Source organism: Diceros bicornis, chromosome 31 (genome assembly GCF_020826845.1).
Source record: "Diceros bicornis minor isolate mBicDic1 chromosome 31, mDicBic1.mat.cur, whole genome shotgun sequence".
In the NCBI taxonomy this organism is placed as follows: Eukaryota; Metazoa; Chordata; class Mammalia; order Perissodactyla; family Rhinocerotidae; genus Diceros; species Diceros bicornis.
In genome coordinates this window covers 16,436,235-16,449,304 of record NC_080770.1, presented here as the reverse complement: position 1 = coordinate 16,449,304, position 13,070 = coordinate 16,436,235, and the positions used below count along the sequence as shown (strand labels likewise).

The 13,070-nt window shown below is 53.9% G+C and overlaps 2 protein-coding genes across 4 annotated transcripts in view; both read right to left on the bottom strand.

The window, feature by feature from the left end:
- SSRP1 (structure specific recognition protein 1) overlaps window positions 1–13,070 on the bottom strand; it is a 205,995-nt gene that overhangs the window by 184,891 nt on the left and 8,034 nt on the right. The gene's annotated exons all lie outside the window — the stretch shown is intronic.
- SLC43A1 (solute carrier family 43 member 1) overlaps window positions 5,380–13,070 on the bottom strand; it is a 32,585-nt gene continuing 24,894 nt past the window's right edge. For all 3 annotated transcript variants that reach the window (XM_058526849.1, XM_058526847.1, XM_058526848.1), the window contains 4 exons: window positions 10,927–11,068; window positions 9,530–9,603; window positions 7,259–7,382; window positions 5,380–6,099 (listed from right to left, as the gene is read on the bottom strand). In XM_058526849.1, coding sequence (XP_058382832.1) covers window positions 5,953–6,099; window positions 7,259–7,382; window positions 9,530–9,603; window positions 10,927–11,068 — 487 coding nt within the window. In that variant the 3' untranslated portion in view covers window positions 5,380–5,952. The remainder of the gene's footprint in view (window positions 6,100–7,258; window positions 7,383–9,529; window positions 9,604–10,926; window positions 11,069–13,070) is intronic.

Sequence of the window (13,070 nt, the reverse complement as noted above, 5' to 3'; positions counted from 1 at the left end):
AATCAGAAGCATGCTGTCCAGGTCACAGAATTATCGTTGTGAAATATTCATGGGCCTTCGGTCCAGATGCTATTTCAGAACAGTGAAAGCAAGGGGAGTGTGTGAGCCTCAGGAAGAAGCTACAGCAAAGCTGCTTCCCACCACCCCCGCCCCCACAAGCCCAGACAGACCCACGGACGCCCATCACGTGCACACCCACGCTCACACGCTCTCTCGCACACACTCACACAGAGCGGAGCTACAGAGCACGTGCAGGCACGCCAACACCCACGGGTCCCGCAAACAGGCAGAGGCACCCCAAATATGGATATGCAGGCATGGCCACTCAAACAGGACCCCGCACAGAGACCACCTCCAGAGATCTCACACGCACGGACCCCCAGCATCTCCAAACGACTCAGATTTACAGCCTTGAGCTGCATACCCTGAAATAGGAGGGAGGTTCTAAGGCAATCCAGTCCAACCACCACCATTGCTCTGATGGGGAAACTGAGGCCCAGAGCGGGGAAGGGACTTGTCCAAGACTCCCCATCTCTAAAAGAAACAAAACTCATTCACTTCCTGCATTTTATGAGTGCCCACATTCTGCATTCTCTTGTCTGCCAGACATCCAGCCTAGTTATAGTTAACTCCTCCCTTTCTCTAATCTATATCTGCTCACTTACCCACTTCCCCTAGGGTCCCAATCCATCTCTTTCTTTCCATTCCCCCTACCGTCTCCCTGATCCATCTCCTCATTACCTCATGCCTAGAATATAAAGGAAAATAGCAATAACCTCCTCGCTGGTTTTCCTACATTCAATCTCTCTCTCCCTCCCACCCAGCCTGCCCACGGTGGCCAGATTCACCTGACCAAAATTTGCGTTATGTCATCATGTCACTCAGGAACCTACAATGGCTCCCTAGTGCCTACACGTTAAAGATAAAACATCTTAGAAAAGCATCAAAGATCCTTCAGAGTCTGGTACCAATGGCCTTTCTAGCTTTTTCTCTCACGGCCTCATCCTAAATCTTCACTCCAGCTAGAATGTTTGTATCACGCTGGCCATCAGTTATCGCGCACTTGAAACCCACAAACCTACTTTGAACTCTCCCTGAAGTTCCTCAAACTAGAAAAGCCCTCCCCCTCTCCTCAGATGACAGAGCCCTTCCCCAAGGCCCAAAGCGCATCTCTCAGACCTTATCAATGGGGGTTCTTTTTCGGTCCTTCAAAGCTGTGTGTAGAGGCTCAGGCTCAGGCTCCCTCCAAGCAGATGGCTGCCCCCAACTGGCCACCTGGGGAATCACAGCCAGGCTTCAGTCATCCTAAACTGAGAGTGAGCATCTATCTGCCTGGGGAGAGGAATAGAAGGACATGACAGATGACAAGGTTTATAAGCCCTTAAGCCTCTAAGGTTCTTACACTCAGAGTGGGGGGAGGGCCCTGCTTTCTGAGCTGCTGGCTCCTGACTTTAGCTCCCTGATCCGTGAGAGAACCCCTTTTCTATGAAACACAAAGACATGGGGCTCCCCAGGACACTGCCAAAAGGAAATGGGCCCACCAGGCTCTGAGAGGCCACAAGGCCATGGATGGTCCAGGTGGCAGGCCCAAGGTCCAGCTGGGGTCAGGTTTCTACATGAATTTTTAACGCTTCCAGCCAGACCTGTCAGATGTTCCGAAACTTGAGCATCTCCTTTCCACTATGTACATGATGCCCTTCCCCATTCCCATTGCTCCTGGGGGTGGGGCAAGGGGGGCAGGCCTGGGACAGCTCCCCAGCAGCCTCTGGAGAAGTGATTTGGGGAAAGTAGAACGGTGAATGACCTAGTTATTCTCCCACTTACTGTGTGACCTTGGACAAGTTACTTAACCTCTCTGAACATCAGTTTTTTTTGTTTTCGTTTATAACCTGGGGGCAACAGCGCCTGTCTTTATCGAGTTGTTTTGGGGAGTAAGTGCAATAGCCCCTGGAAAGGTGACCTATATGTTTGCTGTTATTATTATCTTTCCTCAAGGCCTGCCTCCCTCCTCCCGTTTTCTTCCAACCCCAGAGGTGCCTCTGTCTCTTTCTTTTGGAGGTGGGGTGTTTGGTTGGCTCTGCCATTCCCCCCTAAAATCAAGACCGCCCACTCTAAGATCCTCTGGCCTTGCTAGAAACTTCAGATGAGGGGGAAGGGAAGCAAGAAGGTGAGGCAAGGCTGGTGGAGTACGAGAGCAAGATAGAGCAGGTGAGGCAGAGGGGAGGGAAGCAGGGAGCAGAGAGGAAGGGCAAGACCCTGCACAGAGGGAGAAGAGCTAAGTGCAGATTCACTCTTTCTTATCTCTCTTTCTCCTTCCTCCCTCCCTCCCTCCCTTCCTTCCTGGCACCTTCTCCACACCCTGAAGCAGAGACAACCATGCTGAGAAGAGAGGTCAGGAGCATGGAGGAAGGGTTGGGAGTGAGGACTGTTGAAGGAAGCTTGCCCAGTCTTGCCAGCCCACCAATTCCCTGCACAGTGTTTCTAAAAATGAAGGTCTTTTGCATCTGATTTAGGTGGGAAGCTGCTAAATGCAGATTCCTGAGCCCCTCGGACCTGCTGACTCAGATCTCTAAGGGAGCCTCGGCATCTGCATTTTAACAAGTGGGGGAGGGTTATGAAGCACCCTAAAGATTGAAAAGCAGCTCAAAGGTGGGGTGGTCCCTGGGGGGCAGACAGACAGGAGAAAGCAAGGGGAGAAAAATTACCCCCCTCCCCCATGCTCACTTGGCAGAAGTTGCAGACAATACTCCTGTGGGGAGGGGGTGATGCCAGGGATGGGGAATAAAGGATGGAGGAGGCAGAGCGAGAGGACATCACGACGGATGGGGGGTGGGGGGACACAGCGAAGGTGACTCCCAATGTCTGTTTCCACAAGCGGAAACAGACACAAGGTGCCCCCCACCCTCCTCGTGGCGATCTGAGACCCTGAACTTCTGGTCCCGGGATGTGGAGACCCTGGAAGAGTCCCACACCCCGATTCTGGGGCGGAGGGTCAGGGGGGAAACCTCTCATCCCCAAGGACCAGCGCCCCTTCTCCCCGGGGGGTTCAACTCACACAAACAATGGGTACACACCTATCGGTGCCCCGGCCAGAGCCCTCCACCTCTCTGCTCGGAAGTCGGCTCGGGTCCAGCACACGTCTGACCTTCCTCCCTCTACCCCCAACCCCCAGGTCCCAGCTCATCTGCATCAAGTTCCAATTAACACGTTTTCCCTCAGCTATTTACGATCCCTGAACTCGCTCCCAGCTTGGAAGCCCGGTTCCCGCCGCCCCCTCGCCCCTCCGAGTGCGTCCCCGTTAACCCTTGCGACCCGGGCCGCTCCCTGCGGCCTTGACCCCCCCACCCGGACTCGCCGGGGGGCCGCGGGGTGAGGGGCGCACCCTGGGGCGGAGACGCGCAGCGGGGGCTGCCGCGGGCCACAGGCCAGGGCTCCCCGGGAAAAAGGCAGGCGCTTGCCCGCCCCTGTGTCTGGGAAGAGATGGGGAGGGGGGCTTCTCCTGGGAGACTCGGGGCGTCGAAATTCCTCGTTCCTCATCCTCCGGCCCCCGCACCCCTCCTCCTCCCCGCCACGTACCCTCTCCCCTCCCCAGCCATCTGTTCCGCTCGGCAGCGCCGCGACAAACACGGCTCTAGCTCGCTTCCGCCCCTGCCCAGCCCCCTCCGCAGGCTCCCCACCCCGGGAGTTGGGGGGGAGTGAGAAGACACCCCTCCTCCAGGAGGCCAAGACTTCTGCCTGCATCTCCCACCGGGTCCCAAGCCCCCGCTGGGCAGTGGCTCGCGTGGAGGCCCCCGCCTTCCGTCGCGAGGGTCGGTGGGGCTGGAGATCACGCTTGAAAGGGTGGGGGTCGGGAAGGCGTGGGGAGATCTCAAAGGAGGGCAGAGCAAGCCAGGGTAGGGGTCTGGAGGTCGAGAGCCGGGAAGGGCCAACTAGTGGGTCGAGGGTGTGTGTGAAGGGGGTTTGAGGGTCCCCTTTCTGGCTCGCGACCCCCTCCCACCCGGTCCCAGCCGCAGCCACGCAGCGCCGCCTGCTGGGCACACCGAGTACCAAGCGCACACGCCTGGCTGCCTCCACCCGCCCTCACCTCGAATCTGGAGGGATCCCACTCCCGTCCATCGCTCACGATCAACCTCCAACAGAATGTTCGGAAAGTCTAGGTCCGGGACAGAGAGTGCAGTGCGACTCGGGCAGGCCCTCTGGGAATCCACCCAACCGGTTGGTTGGTGCTGTCCAATTCTGATTTTGTATTTTGCAAAAGGGCGCTGTGTTGGAAGCCGAGAGTCTGGGCTCAGAGCAGCCAGGGATCTGCTGTGTGACTTGGCCAAGTCTCCCGACCCCTCTGGACATGTTTTCTCAAGTGTAAAATGGGTGAGTCAGTCTGTTTCATTAACTTCTAAGGAGAGTTTAAGACAAAGGGAGGGCTTATCTGTAATATCGTCTTCCAGCGCTAACATTTGGGGGTTCTTCAAGGTTTTTGGGGGGGAGTTGGATAAGGCCTTTGAGGTCATTCTCAGCCCTGAGAGGGCAGCTGAGAGCTGGACTGAGAAGCTTGGGACCTCCCTTCCGCCCGATTGCCTTGGCAGGCCTATGGTTAGGACTCAGCAGTCACTGCCCAGGTTCCAAGCTCAGCTCCGCGACCACCAGCTGTGTGCCCTTGGTCTGGTGTCTTAACCTCTCTGGGCTTTCCTCAATCTACAAAATACCATGCCGATACCAACCTTTTGGGCTACAGTTAGGATGAAATGAGATACCTGTGTAGCACCGGCAGATCCTTAACAAATGTTAATCCCCCCTCCCTGCCCCATCCCTCCATAAGCCTCGAAGGCTTATGTCCCAGGGACACAAACAGGTGTAGGACTGGGATAAATAATGTGTATCTTCCTGGAAGGTCCCTAGTCCTCAAAGATGTCTTCCCTTGATAGAGGTAATTTTAAAGCTTCATTTTAATGCTAAAAGTAAATATAAATATAGCATGAAGTGAAGCTCAAAATTTGCATGAAGTTTTAAGATAAAACAGACTATAAAAAAGTGTTACTTTCAGCAAATCCCCAGGGCTGGTTTGGCAGGAAAGTTTGAGAGTCAGCCCTGAGCATTCTTTCTAGAGCATCCTGTGCTGAACCCCCCTATGGAGAAAAGGCCAGCCTCCCAGGACCCCAAACCCTGGGAAGTGGGGGGCAGGAGCAGAGGGAAGACTCTGGACTCCCTCCAGACACTAAGGGCAGGACATGGTTGAGAACAGGGAGGTGAGCCAGACAGCCAGAGGTGGACAGGCTGGCACTTTAGGAGTCCTACTTAATGCCCAGCCGAGCCCAGGTGAGGAAGAGGGACCGGGCTGTGGGAAGACAACCCCCTGAAGACACAGGCACACACCAGCCAATCTCTCACTTCCCTTTTTATTTCCTCTAAGACCTACAAGAAGCAGCATCAGGGAGGGAACCCGCCCTCCAGATCCTAGAAGAGGCTTACCTCCCACCCCATCCAGGACACAGCCAGCACCTCAGGCCCCTTTCCTATGAGGGGAAGATTGTTTCATACACACACATGCACACACACACGCATGCACACTCTGGGCATTGCACAGCTGAGACCTTGGGGGTAGCTGGTTTGCTGATCCCAGAAGCCCCCAGGAGGCAGAAGGAGGCAGGCCCCTAGGACAAAGGCCCAGAGAAAGGGAAGCCTTGCACCCTGCATCCAGTCCGAGGAGGAAGAAGACCCCATCCTTTTAGCACAGGGACTGTCTTCAATCAATGGAGCGTTGCTTTGGGGGATTTTTTTTAGGATTTTTTTTTTCCTTTTAGCAAGTCCCTACAAAAATAGAACTTCTCTCGGTATTTATAAATCCACGGCCGCTGGCTCTGTGCATCTGTTACAGGTAGAAAAGCCAAGTGAGGCATTCTCTTTGGTCGCTCAGGTCTTGGCTGTCTGTCATCCACGTCCCTTGGCCTCAGAGGTCTAGGCAGTTGCCTCGGGGCTGCCAAGCACCTTCAGCGGGTTCTCCCAGTGGGTGGCATACTCCCTCTGAAGCCGGGCACGGTAGTAGAAGAGGTAGGAAGGTAGCAGGAATCCCAGGAGTGAGAACAGCAGGAGGCTCAGGTTCACCTTTAGGGCAAGGAGAGAGAGAGGAAGAGTCACGTAGGTACCCGTTAGCCCTCATCACCCTCAGGGACCCTCCTTAGCCGCCCACAGGGAGGAGAAGGCACCGTTTTTGCTCCAGGGCCTGGGCCAGAATGATGACTATAGCTAGCACTTATTGAGTTCAAGCACTGTCCCACCAGGTTCTCATGTAATGTTCGGCAGATTGTAACACCCGTGCCCGCACGATGTGGCAGCCCCTGGGTAGATACGCGGAAGGCGACACCCTGAGAGAGTCTGGGCTCGTCAAGCTGCTCCTGAAATGGGACCTTCGGGGCTGGGAACCTTGACCTTTGAGGACGCTGACAATGAGATCCCATCCAGGGTGGGGAGGAGATGCTCTCAGGCAGTTAAAGGAGCTAGGGCGTGCAGCCAAGAGGACAGAAGGCTTGCGAGGCCCAGCACAGTGGCCCTCACGTGGGCTTGGACTCGGCTCCCATTCTGCTCTGCATTACTCGCTGTGCAGCTCTGGGCCAGTCATCTCCACTCTAAGTGCCTCCTTCTCTGGGCTATCATGCAAAGATGAAGTGAAAGATGTACCCAGAGTGCTTAGTACCTAGTGAGCGCTCAGAAAATGGGAGCTGTCATTTCATCATCGTTCATGCAGGCGGAAGGTTTACCGGAGTGGGTGGCCCCATGGGGCAGAGAGATCAGCTTTATGGGGGCAGATGTTGGTTCAGTGTAAGGAAAAGCCCCTCTAACGATACCAATGGCTGCTGCCTCGTGCAGGGGTGGCGCCCCGTCACTGAGGGCGTTTGAGCTAACAGGGTTTGGAGGAAGCGCATTTCAGGGCTGCTGGAGAGAGAATCCGTGCTTTGAGCAGAACTGGATTGGATCAGGGCTGGGCCACTTCACAAATCACCTGGGAGCTTATTAAAAACAGACTCCTGGGCCCAGGCCAAGAGACGCCAATTCAGCAGCCTGGAGAATCTGTATTTTTAACACTCCGTGAGGGGTTCTGATGGGCAGCCAGCTTGGGAACCCCCAGAATAGAGACCCCCAAGGCGCCTCCTGTCTGAGATGAGAAGAGGGAGGGATTCTATCATATAAGCCCCCCCATCCCCAACTCCTCAGCTGCACCCATGAAAAGGGCTCCTGCTCACCCCAGGTCACCCCGAGTTCTCACCCAGAAGGGCTCTCCTTTCAAGGGTCCCACCGTGATCATGAAGAGCGGCTGCTGCAGCAGAGCAAACACAGCACTGATGAGCGACTGCAGGCCTGTCAGCGTCCCAAAGTGGTTGGACGGGAACCTGTCAAGGAAGAGGGGCCAAGCATGAGGGGCGTGTGGCCCTCTCCTGCTCCCTCCCCTGGACACTGCTCTGTGTTAGCCAGGCATGGCAGAGCTTAAGAGTTCAGGCTTGGGCCGGCCCGGTGGCGTAGTGGTTAAATGCGCACGCTCCGCTTCAGGTTTGGATCCTGGGGGTGGACCTAGGCACCACTCATCAAGCCATGCTGTGGCAGGCATCTCACATATGAAGTAGAGGAAGATCGGCATGGATGTTAGCCCAGGGCCAATCTTCCTCAGCAAAAAAAAAAAAAAAAAAAAAGAGTTCAGGCTCTATGTAGGTGCTCTTCAGTCCCTGGCCTTCAAGGTGTATGCTGTGACTTCAGGGGCACCAAACTGGCTTCTAACACCTACTGTCTGTGTGATAACAGCAAGTAACTCAACCTCGCTGAGCCTCACTTCTTCCACTAAAAACAAGAATAGCACTAGCCTCACTGGACTGTTCATTTATTCTTTTAACAAATATTTATTGAGCTCCTACTATGTGTCAAGTACCATTCTAGGTGCATGGAGATTCAGCAATGAACCAGACAGAGATGCCTGCCCTCGTGGAGGCGGCATTCTGGTGGGCGGGTGGCAGTCACACAATAAACGAAATAAATGCAAAATGTGTGAGACAGTGATAAGAGCTAAGAAGAGAAGTATAGCAGAGAAAGGGAGTAGGGGTGTCAAGGGGCTTGCACCTGTAGATAGGATGGCCAGGGGAGGCCTCACTGAAGACAGCTGGGTAAAGACCTGGAGAAGGTGAGACAGCTGTGAGCATTGTGGACATCTGGAGGAAGAATGTTCTAGAAAGAGGTAACAGCAAGTGCAAAGGCCTTGAGTAGGGTTTGAGGTTTCTGAGGCATGAAGCGGCCCCAGTGGCAGAGGGGAGGGAGCAGGGGTGGGGAGGGGAAGAGGAAGGAAGAAGGCAGAGAAGTTCCAGAGGCCAGATCTTTTAAGCCATGATAAAGCCTCTGGCTTTTTCTCTGAGTGAGACAAGATGGGCAGCCATGGAGTGACATGAGACTTATGTCCTAACACGTGTCTCCTGTTCCTGTGTTAAAAGGAGCCTGAGGGAGCGCAAAGGCAGATGCAGGGAGCTGTCTATCCAGGATAGGATGGCAGAGGCAGAGATGATGAGAAGGGGTGGATTTGAGGCACGTGGAATGTGGAGCCAGCAGGGTTGTGATGGATTGGGTGTGGAGTGCGACGAACAGAAGAATCAAGGGTGGCTCCAAGGTTCTGGCTTGAGCAGTGAAGGCAAGGGAGCTGCCCTCTGAGGTTTAAATGAGGGGGTGCTTGACTAGCACCCCCCACTGTGCCTGCCATGGAGTAAGCACTCAGTAACGATTTTGTCACCACTACTGTGATGTCCCATATTACTTCATCGCACACACAAGGGAGAGTCACTCAGCAGCACAGCAGTGGAAATCAGAAGAAAAAGAGAGGGGCCACCCAGTGGTGCAGCAGTTAAGTGTGCGCGCTCTGCTTTGGCGGCCCGGGGTAACAGGTTTGGACCCTGGGCGCGTACCACAGCACTGCTTGTGAAGCCATGCTGTGGCAGCGTCCCATATAAGTAGAGGAAGATGGGCACGGACGTTAGCCCAGGGCCAATCTTCCTCAGCAAAAAAAAGGAGGATTGGCATCGGATGTTAGCTCAGGGCTGATCTTCCTCACAGAAAAAAAAAAAAAAGGAAGAGAAGGGGGAAAGGGAACTGGGGGCTGTTCAACATGAAGCAGGAAAGTTATAAGACATACATGACTGCATTCTGCAAATCTCTACAGGCTGACATGGGGAGAGAGGCCACTTTGGGGACCATTCCAGAGAGGAGACATAGAACCAAAGTGTCATCGAACCAAGTATTTCAGCTTCCTCGAAGGGAACACTTTCGGACGGTGGAGTCGTCTCGAGTGGGGTAGGCTGCCCCTGAGGAAGTGAGCTCCCCGTTGCTGGAGGAGCTCAGAGAGGGCCATGGACCAGACAGCCTCCAAGATCCCCAGCAACCCTGAGATGTCAGCATTCCAGGGAGGGGTGCCTTAAGGGGTGTCTGGGGCCCTTTCTACTCTGCTCTGGGATTCTCTGGTTATGGGGGAAAGCTCAGGAAGGCAGTTCAGCCCAGGCTGACTCACACTGCAGCGTAGAGGCTTCCACAGGCCGAGTGGAAGAAACCTCGAACCATGGTGTGCAGGACAAAGGTCACAAACTGAAACCAAAAAGAGAGAGGGGAGAGGTTAAGAGCAGGTGTGGACAACTGAACAACAAAAGAACAAACAACCCAATCAAAAATTGGGCAGAGGATATGAACAGACATTTTTCCAAGGAAGATATACAGATGGCCAATAGGCACATGAAAAGATGTTCAACATCACTAATCATCAGGGAAGTGCAAATCAAAACTACACTAAGATATCACCTTACACCTCTTAGAATGGCTATAACCACCGAGACAAAAAATAACAAATGTTGGAGAGGCTGTGGAGAAAAGGGAACCCTCATTCACTGCTGGTGGGAATGCAAACTGGTGCAGCCTCTACGGAAAACAGTATGGCGATTCCTCAAAAAATTAAAAATAGAAATACCTTAAGATCCAGCTATCCCACTACTGGGTATCTATCCAAAGAACCTGAAATCAACAATCCAAAGAGGCTTATGCACCCCTATGTTCATCGCAGCATTAGTCACCATAGCCAAGAAGTGGAAGCACCCTAAGCGTCCCTCGACTGATGATTGGATAAAGAAGATGTGGTATATATATACAATGGAATACTACTCAGCCATTAAAACGACAAAATCATCCCATTTGCAACACCATAGATGGAGCTGGAGGGTACTATGTTAAGCGAAATAAGCCAGACAGAGAAAGACAAACACCATGTGATTTCACTCATATGTGGGAGATTAACACACAGACAAAGAGAACAGTTTGGTTAGCAGGAGGAAGGGGGTTAGGGGGTGGGCACAAGGGGTGAAGAGACGCATTTATATGATGACCAACAAACATAATGTACAACTAAAAGTTCACAATGTTATAAACCGTTAGGACATCAAAAAAAATAAATAAATAAAACAAGTGGGTGTAGGCTGGCCCCGTGGCTTAGCGGTTAAGTGTGCATGCTCCGCTGCTGGCGGCCCGGGTTCGGATCCTGGGTGCGCACCGACACACTGCTTCTCCAGCCATGCTGAGGCTGCGTCCCACATACAGCAACTAGAAGGATGTGCAGCTATGACATACAACTATCTACTGGGGCTTTGGGGGGAAAATAAATAAATAAATTTAAAAAAAAAAAAAGTGGGTGTGGAGGCAAGAGGAAGGACGGGTAAGGTGAAGAGGGAAACGCAACCTCTCGGAGCCGTCTACACATTCCTAACCCTTCGCCAACCCAACCTACTGGAAACACTTCCTGGAGAACCCAGAAGACAGTCAGACCCAGGGGATGAGACGCTTCCTGGAAGGCGGGCGTCAGATGAACCAGCCCTTTGGAGGGGTCCCAGGAGGCAGGGAGAGCGGGAGGATGGAAGTGGGTACCTGGAGGTGTAAACTGTTGATGAGGCAGGTAATGCCAAAACCCACAAGCAGAAAGTTCGTCAGGGTGAAGGCGTTGATGGCGTTGGTGAGCTTCTGGATCTTGCGGTAGCGCGGTCTGACGGACTTGGTGGCAACCCCATCCCTGAGGAGAACAGGCCGTCACTGGATGCTGCCTCTACCTCCCCGGCAGCTCCCTGGTTCTCAGCCCAGCCCCTCTCCCTTCTGCTGTGCCTCTGCCATCAGGGTAGCAAAAAAGGGAAAAAACTGTTTCTCCAGCCCTATGTTTCTCAAAGTGTGGCTCCCCCACCAACTACACCAGCATCGCCTGGGGTCTTTCTGAAAAATGCAGATTCTGGGGGCCGACCTCGTGGCTTAGCAGTTAAGCGCGTGCGCTCTGCTGTTGGCGGCCCGGGTTTGGATCCCGGGTGCACACCGAGGCACCGTTTGTCAGGCCATGCTGTGGCGGAGTCCCGTATAAAGTGCAGAAAGATGGGCACAGATGTTAGCCCAGGGCCAATCTTCCTCAGCAAAAAGAGGAGGATTGGCACGGATGTTAGCTCAGAGCTGATCTTCCTCACAAAAAAAAAAAAAAAATGCAGATTCCGGGCCTCGCCTCAGACGTCAGAATCTTGGGAGGGGGGCCCAGGAAACCACATTTTGACAAAGATCCCAGGTATTTCACATGCAGACTGAAGTCTGAGAATCAATGATGGGAAGGAAGGTGGAGCACGGGGAGCTCTCACACCGTCTCTCATCAGAAGCCCCAGGAGAGTGGCCGGCCCAGTGGCGGCGGCGTAGTGGTTAAGTTCACGCGTTCCGCTTTGGCGGCCCGGGGTTCACTGGTTCAGATCCTGGGCGCAGACCTAGTCACCGCTCATCCAGCCATGGTGAGGTGGTGTCCCACACAGAAGAACTAGAAGGACCTACAACTAGGATATACGACCATGTACTGGGGCTTTGGGGAGGGAAAAAAAAAAGAAGCCCTAGGAAAGCTGTCTCTGCCCACCAGCCTGGACAAATGTAAATGCCATTCTGGGGACAGCAGCTTGGCCCCTAACTGCCCAGCCGGCCCCTCTCCCTAGCATGATCAAGGGCTCTGAGGCTGGCCCAGGGGAGAGGTCAGTAGGCTGGGATGAGGGCAGGGTGCCCATCAGTCCTAGACAGAAGGGCCCTTGGCTAATGGACCCTGCCCATCAGGAGCAGAGGGTAGAAGAGGAAGGCTGGGTGCCAGGGCCGGGCACCACTGGCAGGGAGGGAAGCCACTGGAATGTTCCTTCAGTGCCTTCTCTCCTAGTCTCCCTTTCCTAGCCTCTCAGGGCAAATGGGACTATGTGGATTAACACAAAAAAAGCACAAGCAGGGGCTGGCCCCGTGGCGTAGCGGTTAAGTTCGCATGTTCCACTTCGGCAGCCTGGGGTTCGCAGGTTCGGATCCCGGGCCTGGACCTATGCACCACGTATCAAGCCACGCTATGGCAGGAGTCCCGCGTATAAAGTAGAGGAAGATGGGCACGGATGTTAGCCCAGGGCCGGTCTTCCTCAGAAAAAAGAGGAGGATTGGCAACAGATGCTAGCTCAGGGCTAATCTTCCTCACACACACACACACACACAAAAAGCACAAGCAGTCAGAAGACCTCGGTTCAAGACCCAACGGTGGTCTCCAGCCAACAAGATGGCCGCCACCAACAGAACATGACAGAAGTAATAGTACGTCACTTCTGAGATGACGTTATGAAAGACACTACAGCTTCTGTTTTGGTCTCCCTCCCTTCCATCTCTCGCTCTGGGGGAAGCCAGCCACCATGTTGTGAGCAGCCCTGTGGAGAGGCCCAGGCTGGGGAGGAACCCAACCTCCTGCCAACAACCACACGAGTGAGTTAGGAGCAGACTCTCTGACCCCAATCATTACTTCAGATGACTGCAGCCCTGGCCAACAGCCTGACTACAACCTTATGAGAGACTCCACTGTGGTCTGAATGCTTGTCCCCCCAAAATTCCTATGTTGAAATCCTAATGCCCAATGTGACGGTGTTAGGAGGTGGGGCCTTTGGGAGGTGATTAGGTCATGAGGGCACAGCCCTCATCATGGGATTAGGCCTTTATAAAAGAGACCCCACAGAGCTTCCTAGTTCGTTCTGCCGGGT